The sequence below is a fragment of the Drosophila elegans genome, unplaced genomic scaffold, assembly GCF_018152505.1.
Source record: "Drosophila elegans isolate 14027-0461.03 unplaced genomic scaffold, ASM1815250v1 contig_271, whole genome shotgun sequence".
Taxonomy (NCBI): domain Eukaryota; kingdom Metazoa; phylum Arthropoda; class Insecta; order Diptera; family Drosophilidae; genus Drosophila; species Drosophila elegans.
Window position 1 is genome coordinate 1,058,777 of NW_024545647.1, and position 17,005 is coordinate 1,075,781.

Consider the following 17,005-nt stretch of genomic DNA (forward strand, 5'->3'; position numbering starts at 1 on the left):
GTATCCTACTGCCAGCCCACCACGGTTATAACACCTACCGGCTCTACCCCTGCCACGGAGGAGACGCCAGCCGGCCCGGACATTTAAATAACTGACGCCCAACGGATTAATATTATTACTAATATTCGAATCCCACCCCTGAAGTTATACATTATGTAAGTAGCTGAGCGCCGACAATAGCCAAAGTCTAAAATTATATAAAAAACATATAACTCAAGTTACGTACACTCGTACTGGCGATTTTTGTGTGAATGAATTATTCAAATATTAAAGTAAAAGATACTTCCATGTTCTGCGTGTTGATTTAATTTTGTTCGAACTAGATTTATTTAATATTTTATTTCCTTGCTAAGGCTGGCCTTTATACGCATTCAGAGAGCCCAGTTGTTTTTCTCCTTGTGTTTCGCTACAATTTTACCCACTGTGCTTGTATTGAATTTTGTACTAAAGTTATCCAGTGTGTCTGTGTTAATAATACAGTCAAATTGACCGACACTTGTTGTCACCGTTCTGCATTTTCATTTTATTCTTGGAACAAATTAATCCAACATTTTTGTGTTTTAGGTGACAATCCATTATTTTTCACTAAATTTTTTCGGCTTTACATCACCAAAGTGGCCCGTCGAAACCTCTTGTCTTGAGCCCAATCAATCAGTCAAACCCTCGTATCTCCCCGCGCCCCTTAACTGCCAATGAGTTGGGAGTATAGAGAAGTAAAACAGGAAATTGTTAGCGACGATAGCGAAGAAGTAGGATTTCGCCCCGAAGTTAGGAACACAGATCAACCAGAAATGAACGCAGAAATGGTCCAAGCGCTTGTCGCAAATGCGGTCAGCGCCGCTCTTAACGAACAGGAAGGGCGTTTGAGAAGCGCTTTCGCGCTGTTAGTGCAAGTGCCGCAGGTGGATGTCTATAAAAGGGTAGTACCAGACCCTGCAGTAAGATGCGATGTCAAGTTAGACATAGTAAAATCTCTGCCGACGTTAGTGGAAGCCACGATGAGTACGTTTCATGGAGGCAGGCTGCATCAGATGCCTATGAAGTATTCAAGAAATACGACGGCAGCTAGGCACACTACGAGGCCGTTGTCATAATTAAAAACAAAATTTGCGGACCCGCTCGGTCACTACTCACGTCCCACAATACGGTGCTAAACTTCGATGCAATTATAGCCAGACTAGATTGCACATATGCGGACAAAACGTTCTTGAGAGTGCTACGGCAAAATTTAGAAATGGTTCGGCAAGGAGATTCCGACCTTATGACATATTATGACGAGGTGGAGAGGAGACTCACCCTCGTCACCAACAAGATAGTCATGTCTCATAATATGGACTCGGCAACGATATTGAACAAGGAGGTTAGGGACGACGCCCTACATGCCTTCATTGCAGGGTTAAAAAGACCTCTCAAATCACTCGTGCTGCCAGCACAACCTAAGGACCTTCCGTCCGCACTAGCTTTAGCGCGGGAAGCTGAGAACAGCATTGAAAGAAGTGCGTCCTACGCGAAGGCCATAGAAGACAAGGCCCCTTTTTATACCCTTGCAGAGGGTATTATAATTTCAGTCAGAAGTTTGCAACGCAGTGAAGGAGACATCTCCGACCCTATAAAGTATATATATTCTTGATCAGCATCACTAGGCGAGTCGATCTAGCCATGTCCGTCTGTCCGTCTGTCCGTCCGTTTATATGCAAACTAGTCTCTCAGTTTTAAAGCTATCTGCATGAAACTTTCCCAAAAGCTGTCTTTCTATTGCAGGTAGTATATAAGTCGGAACGAGCCGGATCGGACGACTATAGCATATAGCTCCCATAGGAACAATCGGAAAAATAAATGAAAAAAAATTTTAACTTTGCTGTTTTTTAATTTTTTGTTTAGTTCTTCGACATTTAGTAATGGCTAAATATTTCCGATTTACGGTTTAAATTTCATCAAAATCGGACGACTATAGCATATAGCTCCCATAGGAACAATCGGAAAAATAAATGAAAAAAAATTATTACTTTTCTGTTTTTTAATTTTTTGTTTAGTTCTTCGACATTTAGTAATGGTTAAATATTTTTGATTTACGGTTTAAATTTCATCAAAGTCGGACGACTATATCATATAGGTCCCATAGGAACAATCGGAGAAATAAATGAAAAAAAATTATAACTTTTCTGTTTTTTAATTTTTTTTTTAGTTCTTCGACATATGGAATTGTTAAATTATTTCAGAATTATGGTTTAAAATTTATCAAAATCGGACGTCTATATCATATAGCTCCCATAGAACTAATAAAAATATATAAAATAACTATCTAATAATTGAGCTGCAAATCATCATAGCTTCACTGTTTTTCAGTATATACTCAAGTAAATCATAATTTAAATGTTTTCAAAAGTATTTAATTCATGCAATAGCTGCAAGGGTATATGAACTTCGGCTTGCCGAAGTTTGCTTTCTTTCTTGTTATGAGGGCAATAGACGCAATAATAAGGGTCAGGGAAGGCAGTGGAGAAGTGAGGATAAAAATCCCCACTTCGTCCCTAAACAAAACCAAAGTAAGTCTCATGAGGACAATCCCTGGCCAATGCGCAGGGATCCTGATCCTTAGACCAGAAGAAAGTTTAGCCCATGGAGGTAGACCCTTCAACGGCTAAATTCAGACAGGAAACAAGCTGGGGAAAGCCTCAAAGTAACAAAAACTACAAAAGGCAGAACTCGTCCCAGCGTCAATCGGACCAAAGACGTCAACGCGTTAACAATATAGCCCAATCCCAACAGGAGGTAACAGATTATACAGCCACAGCTGAGGCTGAGGTCACCACCATTGAGGAAGATAGCGACTCCGCCGAGCTAAACGACCTCCTCCATTTTTTAGGGAGCGTTCCCGACTGCCGTTCGTCGAGCGACAGTTGGCTGGCAGATCAATAAAAATTCTCATCGACACCGGGGCGGCAAAAAATTACGTGAAGCCTGTAAAGGAGCTAAGAAACGTAATGCCGGTCGAAACCCCCTTCACTGTGAGCTCTATTCACGGCTCCAGTGATGTCAAAAACAAGTGCATAATGCGCATTTTTGGACTAGACGTCCCATTTTACCTCTTCGATACATTGAGCACGTTCGATGCTATAATAGGCTTCGATTCGCTAACGCGAGCAGGAGAGGCATTAGACTTAGGCAACAGCGTAATAAAATATGCAAACGTCACCGAAAAGCTCAAATTTTTTGCCTGCCAAAATGTCAACTTCACAAAAATCGATGACATAGTGGTGCCAAGTTCGGTTAAAGCCGAATTCAAAAAAATTATTCTGAAAAGAATTAAGGTGTTCTCGACCTCTAACGAGGCGCTCACCTTCAACACATCGGTCATCGCTACTATTCGAACTACGAGTGACGAACCTGTCTATTCCAAGTTATACCCCTACCCTATGGGGCCAGCAGACTTTGTAAACAATGAAATCAAAGAGCTGCTGCAAAATGGCATACTCAGGCCGTCCAGATCCCCATACAACAGCCCTGCCTGGGTGGTTGACAAAAAAGGGACTGATGATAATGGCAGTAAGAAGAAGCGATTAGTAATCGTCTTCAGGAAGCTGAACGAGCGAACAGTCGCCGATCGCTATCCCATGCCGAGCATACCCATGATTCTAGCGAACTTGGAAAAAGCCAAATTCTTTACCACCCTAGACCTGAAGTCAGGGTACCACCAAATATACTTGGCTGAAAAGGACCGAGAGAAGACCTCGTTCTCAGTTAATGGTGGGAAGTACGAATTCTGCCGACTACCCTTCGGCCTAAAAAACGCAGGGAGTATTTTCCAAAGATCCATCGACGATGTGCTGCGGGAAGAAATCGGCAAAATATGCTACGTCTACGTTGACGATGTTATCATCTTCTCCGAAAATGAAACGGAACATGTCAGGCATATTGACACGGTGCTTAAGCGTCTACTCGATGCCAACATGAGGGTGGCACGAGAAAAAACCAAGTTCTTTAAAGAGAGCGTTGAGTTCCTAGGGTTCATTGTCACCAGAGGAGGAACAAAAACAGACCCAGAAAAGGTTAGAGCAATAAAAGAGTTCCCAGAACCAAAAAATCTATTTAGCCTCAGGTCCTTCCTAGGCCTGGCGAGCTATTACAGAAGCTTTGTAAAAAACTTTGCATCTATTGCTAGACCCCTAACCGCCATCCTCAAAGGGGAAAACGGGACGGTCAGCAAGAATATGTCGAAAAAAGTAGCTGTCAGGTTTAATGAAACCCAGCGAAATGCATTCGACCACCTTCGTAACATTTTGGCATCCGAAGATGTCATGTTGACATACCCTGATTTTAAATCACCGTTTGACTTAACCACTGACGCCTCAGCGAGTGGAATAGGCGCGGTACTGTCCCAGAACAAAAGACGCACGCTAAAGGACTGCGAGTTGAACTACGCCACCAACGAAAGAGAATTATTGGCGATAGTCTGGGCAATAGGCAAACTCCAAAATTACCTGTACGGTAACACTGAGGTAAGAATCTTCACAGACCACCAGCCTCTCACGTATGCGGTATCCGACAAAAATACCAACGCTAAAATCAAGCGATGGAAAGCATTCATCGATGAGAACAACTGGAAAGTGTTTTACACACCAGGAAAACAAAACCTAGTAGCTGACGCGCTATCGAGGCAACCCCTGAATAATTTAGAGGCTGAGGCTCAGTCTGACGCGGCCACGGTGCATAGTGAGATTTCACTATCGTACACCATAGAGACCACAGACAAACCTCTTAACTGCTTTAGAAACCAAATTATTTTGGAAGAAGCGAACCAACCGCTTCGGCGAGACTTCATAGTATTCGAAAATAGAACTCGCCATATCATCAATTTTAATAACAAGGACTTGCTTGTTGAATCCGTTAAAGAGATCATCAACGCCAACGTTGTGAACGCGATTCACTGCGATCTCCCTACCCTGGCTCGCATCCAACATGCCTTGAGGCAAGAAAGTTCTGGCATTGTAAAACCTTTGTCAGTGACATAACCAACGCTAATGAACAACTGGAAATCACTAACACCGAGCACAATCGCGCCCATAGAGCTGCCCAGGAGAACGCAAAACAAATTCTCCGGGATTATTACTTCCCGAACATGTCAAAATTAGCTAGCGAAGTGGTCGCAAATTGTAAGGTCTGCAATAAAGCCAAATACGACCGCCATCCCAAGAAACAGGAATTGGGAACTACGCCCATCCCATCATACGTTGCCGAAATGTTGCATATTGACATTTTTTCGACCGACAAAAAAATTTTCTTAACTTGTATTGATAAATTTTCTAAATTCGCTATCGTACAGCCCTTGATTTCTAGGGCAATAATAGATATACGAGCACCTATTCTTCAATTAGTAAACTTTTATTCTAACACCAAGACCATATACTGTGACAATGAGGCCTCCTTTAATTCGGAGACAGTCACATCATTGCTGAAAAACCAATACAGCATCGACGTTGTCAACGCGCCACCGCTACACAGTAGCTCCAATAGCCAAGTTGAGAGATTTCACAGTACCCTGGCGGAAATTGCCAGATGCCTCAAAATTGATAAAAAAATTGAGGATACTGTGGAACTAATATTGAGGTCTACTATAGAATACAACAAGTCGCTACATTCAGTCACAGAGTCTAAGCCAGTAGAGGTCATCCACGCCAGCAGCGATGAGATGAAGCTGGCAATTAAAACCAAGATTGACAAATCACAACGATCCAACCTAGACAGGGTTAATCCTTCTAGGCAAAACAGAGTCTTCGAAGTCGGTGAAAAAGTACACCTTCACAACAACAAAAGATTAGGGAATAAATTGACTCCGCTTTATTCAGAAGAGCGTGTAGAAGCAGATCTGATCTGAACATCTGTTCTCATTAAGGGGAGGGTGGTCCATAAGGACAACATTAGGTAGGCACTTCACTCGCCACATTCGCCCCTATATTAAAACCCAATCTTTGCTAAATTCCACAGGCTCGCCATTATATCCGTCATACTGCTGTCCACCGCGAGCGCGAGAATCACTGATTTCTCCCACGCTAAATACATTCCGGTGCTAGATGGCAATGTCTTAATATGGGAACAGTACGGCCTGGTCAGGCACTCGACAAATCTGTCCGAGTTTGCCAGCATAATCGACTCCACAGTCGGAGTGCTGGAACTGTTCCCACAGTCCCATATGAGGAAGCTGCTGGAAGTGGACGTTGAGCATGCGCAAAACCTATTGGAGGAACTTAAGATACACCATAGAATGGCCAGGAGCCTTGATTTTTTGGGCTCAGTCCTTAAGGTCGTGGCGGGTACACCCGACGCGGACGATTTAAGTAGAATCAACACCAATCAAGCTTCGCTTATGGAGGCTAATAATAGACAGGTTATAATTAACGCAAAGACACAGAAACACATCAACCTACTCACAGATACAGTAAACAAGATCCTCAGGGAGAAGAAGGACGGGCTTGTTGACTCAGGCCATTTGTATGAAACACTCCTCGCCTAGAATGTTAATGTCAGAAATCCAAAATTGTATGATCACTATCACTCTTGCTAAAAATAATATCATCAATCCTACTATTTTTAATCACAATGACTTAAAGGCTATTTTTGACGAACAGCTCACAGAGGTCCCAATAGTCAACCTTATGGATGTATCTAGGATTAAAATTCTTCAAACTAATGTTCTTGTCCACGTTATTGTCCAGTATCCTAGAGTTAAGCGTATTTGTAAAAAAGTCCTGCTCTTCCCTGTCACGCACTACCACACAATGCTACAAATAGAAGACAACATCGTGGCGGAATGTAGTGATTGAATCCTGGCAGCCTCCGATTGCACATCCACCAACTTGGCCACATTTTGCAAAAAAGCGCCCCACGACTCCTGCGCCACGCAATTACATGCAGGTGGGGCGGCTACATGCCGGACTCGGCCCATCAATCTGTAACCCCTTACAATTGTGGACGACGGGGTAATTATCGTTAATGAGAAACTGACGAGGATCACCATCGATGACGGTCCCACAGTAACCATCGTTGGGACCCACCTTATCACCTTTGAGAGAAAGGCGGTGATCAACGACTCCGTATATTTGAACCTCAATCACTCAGTGAATATGAGCCCGGGAATTGCGGCCTCCCCCTTAATTAACATCACAGGACACGATCACATACTGAGTCTGCCATTGCTACAGCAGATGAATGAGTATAACCTGCGTCTAATGCAGGAGCTCCGGGAAGACGTGTCGGATGGAGGTTCCCCGAGGATTTGGTTCGCCGCAGGAGTTGCCGTCAGCCTCACACTATGCGGCTTAGTCCTGCTCCAACAAGACGAATTAGCTGTCAAATTTAAGGGGGGAGTAGTTAACAACCAACTCCCAGCTTAGGCTGAGCAGGCCAGTTCTTATTACTCTATTAATATTAATCATTTATCATGTTTATCATTCTCTAGTATTAATCACTTTTTATTATTATTATTATTATTACACTTCTCCCTCATGCATGTCCACCCTAAATTGGGTCCACTTTATTGGTCCTAGAGCTGAGCCAGCACATTGTGCCATTCCTAGCCGTGGCTCCCTTTCATTGGATGACAGCAATCGTATGACTTCTGCAAAATGTGCAAGGTCAGCGTTCTGCCACGGGCATCCGGCTATGCATGAGCTTTTGTTCAATCTTAAGTTTTAGTTTTTAATTTGGATTTGAAATAAAGAGCACTAGCTCTGTCATAAAACTCCGGCCTGAGCCGTTAAATTGATTCTGATTATTGAATTTGGTTACCGTGCCTTAAGGGCCGTGACTACGTTCTCCCTCACCAATTCGTCAACAACGGTAGATAAATTATGAGCTGCCGAAAACAATCTATTCGCAAATTACAAAATTGTATTAAGTTTGCATCAGCGGCTGCCTGTGTGAAGGAGTCGCTTAAACTTTTTCGATGCAACTCTTTTAAGCGACTGTGTGCAGACGCTATTAGACCGACTCGACCGAAACGTTTCCAATATATCCAGAATTAAAATACTTTGCAGTATTTTTTGAGGGGTCTTTTATTGACTCAGAGAAACAAGAGGCGCGAACCCAATTATCTTTACTTATCAAAGACCACAAAACATCAAACAAAGAAAGTGCATTTGATCGTGCAATACTAGACACAGTGGGACAAACAAAGAGATTTCTTAAAGAAAATGACGACATTTTAATATTGACCTCAGACAAAGGTAACAAGACGGTAGCTATGAACAAAGATGACTACAACCAAAAAATGAAGAACATATTAAAGGATATGAACACATACAGGACATTAAGGAAAGACCCCACTTCTAGACTACAAACAAAAAATAACGAAATAGTGGACAAACTATTTAAAATGGAACTTATCTCAAGGATCGAAAGAAATAAGTTGACAACCACCACAGCTTTACCACCACGAATATATGGACTACCCAAAATTCTTAAAGAAGGAACCCCTCTACGACCAATCTGCTCCTCCATCGGATCACCATCCTATGCACTATGCAAATACTTAATTGACATATTAAAAAACATAACAATAGACACCAAATATAACATATAAAAATTCAGGAGAATTCAAAGACAAAATCAACAACACATATATAGGCGACGATGAAAGATTAATTTTATTTGACGTAATTTCATTATTTCCGAGTATACCGACAGATCTAGCACTGGATATAATTAAAAAACAAATGGACAATAATACCAAAACACAGTAAAGTACCGCAAACAATAATTATGGACAAATTAAAATTTTGTATTCAAGAAAACAGATATTTCAAATTTGAAAACAATTTTTACACACAATTAAAAGGAATGCCTATGGGATCGCTAGCCTCGACGGTCATTGCAGATATTGTAATGGAAACTCTTCTGGACAACACGTTAGAAAAATTAAGACGACCTCCAAGATTACTGACAAAATACGTAGATTACCTGTTCGCAATCATTTAAGAGGATGACATTAAAACCATACCATGCTCAACTCTTTCACCAATAATATAAAATTTACAATGGAACTAGAAGAAAATGACCAATTACCTTATTTGGACTCAGTAATAATTAGACGTGGAAATCGATTAAAATTAAAATGGTAGAAGAAACCAACTGCGTCCGGACAAATAATCAATTTCAACTCCAAACACCCAAAACAAATGATAATAAATACAGCTAGAAGCTGTATACATAGAATGCTCAAAATTTCAGACACGGATTACCTTCGTGGAGACGACCCAGGAGATAAAATCAATGTTGACAGACAATGATTTCCCAAAACACATAATAAAAACATTATTATCGGAACACAAAACAACAAAACAAAATAGCGTTAAAAATAATAAAAACAAAAAATATATGTCAATTACATACGTCCCGGCATTATCCGAACGTGTAGCGAAATCGGAATGCTACGACAAAGAAAACATAAGTATCGCACATAGGCAGGACCACACATTAAAATCTATATACAACAGAACAAAATCAAAAATAAATGAAATTGACAAAAAATACGTAATATATAAAATACCGTGCAACGGCAACAACAACGAAATATGCAACATGATATAAATAGGAACAACAAAATCTAAACTAAAAACTAGACTAGCACATCATAAATCGGACTTCAAAGCTAGACATCATACGAACGCGCAAAAAACAGCACTCATGTCCCACTGTGCCAAGAGTAATCACTCACCGAACTTCGAAAAGACTAGTATTTTATCACAAGAACAACACTATGCCAAAGGATTCACCATAGAAATGCTACATATCATAAAAACACCTACAGACATACGGATGAACTACAAAACGGACACTGACAATTGCGCTCATTTATATACATAGACTCTTACTAGGGAAAGAAAAATAAGTTAACAACTCCACATCACCGGACGCAGACGTGTAAATTAAATGTACATATGTCAAATGTTAATTGTTTTCTGTTTGTTAAAAATATTAAAATCGTTGTACATTTTTTATAGTTGTCCTGAAGACAGTTGCCGAAGAGCAACCGAAATATATTGACAAATACCCAAAATTAAAAAAATTTTGTGTTTTTTTTTCAACATCCTGACCTCGAGCCGGCTAACAATACTTTGGAAAGGTCGCCAAAACCAACTAGACTTTTATATTTATGTTCATGTGGTTTAATCCCAAATAAATAGCTTTGGCGTTGAAATTTTTTCATTTTCAACTCAACAAACTAAAAATGGAAATTCAAAGCAAACCGCCAGTGGTTCACCACCAACATGTCGGTGTATAACGTTCATTAAAAATGTGTGAACTAGACAGATTCAAAATGTTAAAAATTGTGGCAATGGAATCAAGCTATAAGTCAACTACACATCGTACTGCAGTGAAAAATACCCCCAATAAGAAACGATTACTTAGTTTAATTATTCGTTAACATCGATAGGACCGCGCTCTTGTCAAATATATTGACTTAATAAAAAGTTTTTTATTATGGATATTGAATTACCGTACATGGTGGAATATGCCAGAACTGGGAGAGCGTCTTGTAAAGGATGTAAATGTTCTATTCCCAAAGATAGCCTTCGAATCGCTGTTATGGTTCAAGTAAGTTTCAATAATTGCCATAGTACATAAACACAAACGGACATTAATGAGTAAACTAGGCAAGTTTTCTAAATAATCAAAATGCAGTGTTATAATTTAATGTTTAAAATTATTATTTATTTATTTGAATAGTTTTTGAAATTTTGTTTACTTAAAACCAAATGAACACAAGAAATAGGCTACAGCTTATTTGAAAAAGTAACAAGTTCAGCGCTTAGGTAGAGCTTATGGCCATTGAAAAAATGTAAATACATACAGTGGCTCGCAGCTTATTTCGTGCAGTTTAATAATAAAACTTTATGTCGGTATTGCGGCGAAACTAATAAAGATAATTTAAAAATGAAAACGCAATATTTTAACTAGAAACAGTAGCATATTTATACCCTTGCAGAGGGTATTATAATTTCAGTCAGAGGTTTGCAACGCAGTGAAGGAGATGTTTCCGTCCCTGTAAAGTATATATATTCTTGATCAGCATCACTAGTAAGTCGATCTAGCCATGTCCGTCTGTCCGTCCGTTTCTATGCAAACTTGTCTTTTAGTTTTAAAGCTATCTGCATGAAACTTTCCCATAAGCTGTCTTTCTGTTGCAGGTAGTATATAATTCGGAGGGAGTCGGTTCGGACGACTATAGCATATAGCTCCCATAGGAACAATCGGAAAAATAAATGAAAAAATATTATAACTTTGCTGTTTTTTATTTTTTGTTAAGTAATTCGACATTTAGTAATGGTTAAATTTTTCCGATTTACGTTTTAAATTTCATCAAAATCGGACGACTATAGCATATAGCTCCAATAGGAACAATCCGAAAAATAAATTAAAAGAAATTATAACCTGCTGTTTATTTAATTTTTGTTTGTTCTTCGATATTTAGAAATGGTTAAATATTTCAGAACTACGATTTAAATTTTATCAAAATCGGACGACTATATCATATAGCTCCCATTGAAATAATAATAATATATAAAATAACTATCGAATAATTAAGCTGCAAATCATCATAGCTTCAATGTTTTTAAACGTATACGCAAGTAAATCATACTTTTAATATTTTCAAAAATGTTCAATTCTTGCAATAGCTGCAAGGGTATATGAACTTCGGCTTGCCGAAGTTTGCTTTCTTTCTTGTTAATAAACGAAAAACGATCTCCTTAATCATAAAAATAACAACAAAATATAATAAAAACGAAATGTACAGGCTTTTTTATGCTTGACTGTAGCTTTTAGTTTTTTTTTAGCTTTTTGTTTTTGAGCTCCGTATTAGGTCGCCGCCAAACATATTGTCTTCCATCTGAACCAAAAAGGTTAAATTTTGACTCGCCTGCAAATAATAAGTCATTCCAAATCGAAATCGGATAAAGCATATGGTCCCTTGTAAATTTGAGGCGAGCAGCAATATTTTTGTTGCTCATAAATGGCTTTTTCCGTGCAACCCGGCCATTAAAGTTGTGATCATGCAACACACGGCGCACTGCATCAGCACTACACTTTTGGCCCACATCTTTTTCGACCTGAGCAACGATTTCAGAGGCCAATAGCTTTGGGCTTTCCTTAATTTTGCGAACAATACGACGCTCTTGTTCGCTGAAAATTTTATTTGGAGTATTTCGGCCTTTATCTTCAACCCTGTTTTCTCGAACAAACCGTTGGATGATGTATTGTACGGTACTGGGTCTGACGGATACCATTTCAGCAATGACACGCTGACTTTTTCCACTTTTAAAGTGTTTAAGGACGAGTTCTCGCTGCTCAATACTTGTTCGTGGTGCTATATCGGTGATTCCCCTGTATCGCTTAAATTAATTCCGGAAACTCACAAAATATAAATTTATAAGTAATTAAAATGTCACTATCAAAAAAAAATTATGTATTTTTGATGCTAAAATTACAATTTTTTCAATATATGTAAATGAACTGCACGAAATAAGCTGCGGCATGAAAAATGACTGTACATTTTGTTTTTGTTAGATTTTTTATTACTCTAAGAAAAAAAGGATTTTTTTTAGTTTATTTATTATGCTACTGTTTTTATTTAAAATATTTTATATTCATTGGCTTAGCCGCAATACCGACTTAAAGTTTTGAAATACAGCTGGACAAAATAAGCTGCGAGCCACTGTATATAGTAATATTTCCATCCTTCTATTTATGTCAAGTGCTGGTATATGTACAACGGGCTGTTTTAATTTTAGTCGGAACTTTGTAACAAAGTGAAGAAGATATTTCCAAGCTCTAGAAGTATATATGTATATTCTTGACCAGCATCACAACGAGAGTCGACCGTCCGTCCGTCTATCCGTCCTTCCTTTTCCTAAAGTTGTCTTTCAATTATAGTCGGAACGAGCCGGATAAAATCCCATAGAAATAGTCGGGAAAATTTTTATTTTGTATTTTGACATTGTTTATTATTGAGATTACTAAAATTGAAAAATGATGTCTTATGACATCTATATGATATAGTCGTCCGATCAGGTTTGTTTCGACTTATTTACCACCTGCAATAAAAATTAGACGGAAAAGTTTAAAGCAGGTAGCTTTAAAGCTAATGAACTAGTTTGCGTAGAATTAGACGGACCGTCGGATAGACGGACATGACTAGATCGACTTTCCTGGTGATGCTGATCAAGAATTTATACGCTTTGTAGGTTCGGAAATGTTTAATTTATTATTTCAAACGTTTGATTAAAATTATTATTTGCGAAAGTTTGAAATCTCTAGCTTTGAAGCTGAGCTTGCAAACGGTATAGACATAGACGGAAAAACTGACATACCGTTTATACATTGGTGAACGTTGATGCACTATAAACAGTACAAACAAGTGACCTAACGCTCCTAAGTACGAGCTTGTCACGCGCGCGCTTTGTAAGCATACTGGGCAGTTATCGAGTTCGCAAAGAAAACACAAATAACTTCTTATAGAAAAATTTATAAAAAAAACTAAAACTAGTTACGGTGAAAATATGTTAAAACTCTAGTTTTTAAGACAGAGATAGATGTTGAAATGCAACTTTGATTATATAGATTATTACAATTATTACAAAGAACACGAAAGGGTTCATGCAGGCCAAAATTTGGGTAAATTTTGTCAAGTTAAGAGTATGGTAGTTACGGGTTGGACTAAAAGGCACATTAAAAGTAAGACGGTTAAGTTTGTTCTAAAAATAGTTCCAAGATGGATTCTACAATTTACAAGAGTAGGTAAATTCAGCAAAGGTAATCTGCGAAGGACGAAAAGAATACATTTTTTTTTGTACCGACTCAATTCGATCAATTTGTATTTAAATTAGGAACGACAAGGGAAGTAAATAATAATTTAGTTCAGTTTTAAGAGTTAAGATTGACACCATCTCTGAAAACAATCAATATCAGACTGTAAACCGAAACCCGATTGCAAATTATTATAGAAAAACAAAGTTTAACATCAGCAGCATTAGGAAGATCATCATCATGGTACGGGTATGACAATACATTTTTCACCTCATTCATCGACGAATTCATTGGTCATTGGATTCAGAGACAACTATATGGATACTGCTTGACACTGCTTCACACTGCTATTTTAACATTAAATTCAAACTTTATTGTTTTGTTTATAATATTGTGTTTATCCCGCTAACTTTAACGATAAAAGGTTGTTTCCTTTAACTGTTCAAAAATATTCCGTATATATTTAAGCCTCGCTTTTTCATTCCGTTTTGTCATCAACTCCCATCAATACTTATTGATGTATCGGTCCGGTAATATTTCATCGAATGGCATTTTTATACCAAAATCCGGTTCATATTTTTTACTATCGGGTACCGGTTCTGACCATTTTCTTCATTCATTGGTCATTGGAATCGTCATAGGTTGTCTTTATCGCACTTACGTAATATCGTATAGTTAAAACAAATAATGAGCAATGCATTGGACCAACAATGTAGTATCATAACCCCATTAATAAAGTAAATAGCAATGGGCCCAAATGTCTACCCTGAGGCACTTCAGATGTTACGTTAATCATATTGGAACTGCGTTTTTAAAAATAACCCTCCGAGTTCTTACATTCAAATAACTTGAAATCCAAGTTAAAAGATTATTTTAAAAACCCGAGCTGATCTAATTTAAAAAAAATAAGAGAATGGTTAACAGAATCAAAAGCTGTATATCTGTATATATAACATCAGTCTGCATATTATTATTAAATCCTTTAACTATATTAGATGTGAATTCAAGTAGAATTGTGGTGGTAGACCTTCGCTTAACAAAACCATGTTGATCAGGAGATATTTGTGAGGAACACAAATGTTGCAAAAGAGAAGTAATAATGCGCTCAAATGCCTTAGGTATTACAGAAAATTTAGAAATACATATATAATTTTGAACATCCGACATTTTACGTGATGGAATAATAAAAGAATTTTTCCAGATAGTTGGAAAAACTGATCTTGAGGTAGACAATTGAAACAGTTTAAGAATTGGTTTCTAACTAGTTGAGGCACAAAAATTAAGCACGCACCCCGGAAGCCCGTCAGGCCCTGGAGAGTATGTTGGTGTTGTGGTCTTTAATTCCTTTAGAAGAAAATATTATGTTATTACCGGGAATAAAATACAATTTGACATGTTTAAACAGTAAGGGTACTCTAAATTAAGACAAGAATCCCCACAATAGGTAGCTTGGAAGAACTTGGCAAATAAATCAGCAATTTCAGAGTCAGTAAACGCCTCAGTTGAGGTTAATCGTTCTAATGAAGGCAACGCAGAGTTGTTTCGCTTGACATTTATAGTAGTTATAAATTGCTTCGGATTATTTAAAAATTCGGGTTTTCACCCGATCAAGTACATAGAACAGCATTGACTGTTAGAACATTAAAATCAGATGGAGCAACCACATATTTCGAAGAATCTGTCCGTTTGTAGTTTTTGTGTTTGTTTTCAGGTTCAAAAGTCTTTGAAGCTCTTGTGTTATCCACGGAGGGGTGTTATGATTAAAAAACGTATTTAAAACGCTATAGAACAATTCATTAGCACTTTCTATATCCATCTAATTGTATAAGTTTGTCCAGTTTTATTCGGAAATCAAGTAGTGTAGCTTATTAAAGTCGCATTTTCGGAAGCATTTCGTTTCAGTTTCACAAACTAAATGGGAATAGGTATCAGGGCAGGGCAGGTAAATTGTCAATTCCATTGAGGGATGGATCCGGTTTCAGCCAAGTTTCTGTGAAGACTAAAATATGTTCATTTAAACACTAACCATACAACATATAGACTGGTCATTTCATACAACGCATTTGGACACAAAAACTTTTTATCGGGAGGCCCCCGATGCTCTCAACAGCAGGCCCCTGCACTTTCTTGTGCATTCGGGTTTATTGCTCTCTCATTCTTATTCTCATTTTTATGCTCGCGCACTCATTGCACGAGTTCAGTCGTTCAGTCGCAGAGAGGCGCTTTTTGAAGAAGGCTGCCCTGCGCTTGAATTCGTCTTTGTATGTATGCGTGATCATGCATTCTCATACACGGGAGCATGTGTGCGTTTATTTCATTTCGGCGCATCAGGAATATTTCCTCTTTTGCCACTTTTCAAACTTGGTACCCTAAGAATATGGGCGTATTTACTATTGGGTTATGATAAAAATATGAATTTTATCTGTTATAATATATATTTTTTTAATATTTCAGCATACATTTTATTTTTGTTTACAAATTCAAATCAGTTGTAGCAGTAAAATGTTTTACATATATGTATGTGTCGGATCTTTAGTTTTGTTTTCGTGGTATTACGCTCTTAAAATAAGAATTAACATGAAATGCTGTATTACTTGGAATTACATTTTTACTTAGAATTAAAGCTTATGTTATGAATGCCACTCGTTGCTTTTTGTTCCTCCCTTCGCATTCATTTCTTTATACGAGTTTCTGTGTGTTAGTGTTGCGTTGAGCCTAACGGAGGTCCGTTATGTGCAGTCTCGCTGTGACATGGTGCGAGTAAAAGAGACGGCCATATGGTATTTGGTAAAGTATGTGAACAAGGGGATGTTGACCAATTTGGGCTGTATAAAAGGGAGCTCTGATTGATAGATCGGGCAGTCTCGATCGAGGTACGGTACTAAAAGGTCACGAAATGTCACAGCCGAGAAAGCGCACGGCTCGCAACGCCCTAGAAATCATCGAGGAACTCGATGTTCCGACATCAGAAGTGGGATCGCCTACACCCCAAGTTGAGTCCGATGATCGCGTTTGTGCACTTCTAGAAATGTAGCACCGAAGCATGATGGAAGTGATAAGAGCAGTGAAAAGTGCAGAGCCACAAAGAAGTGAAAACAATCCAGTGACATTACCAAAATTCAACCCCGATACCGCAGGGGCAAGTGCAGCGTCTTGGTGCTCTACAGTGGACCTGATAGTGTCAGAAAAACCTATGTATGGA

The 17,005-nt window shown here is 38.4% G+C and overlaps 1 protein-coding gene across 1 annotated transcript in view; it reads left to right on the forward strand.

The window, feature by feature from the left end:
* The first annotated feature begins 10,401 nt into the window (after positions 1-10,401).
* Positions 10,402-17,005, forward strand: part of LOC108138359 (poly [ADP-ribose] polymerase) — a 96,809-nt gene continuing 90,205 nt past the window's right edge. Inside the window, exon 1 of the mRNA XM_041708573.1 lies at positions 10,402-10,593. Within this exon, the coding sequence (XP_041564507.1) occupies positions 10,480-10,593 (114 nt within the window). The 5' untranslated portion in view covers positions 10,402-10,479. The remainder of the gene's footprint in view (positions 10,594-17,005) is intronic.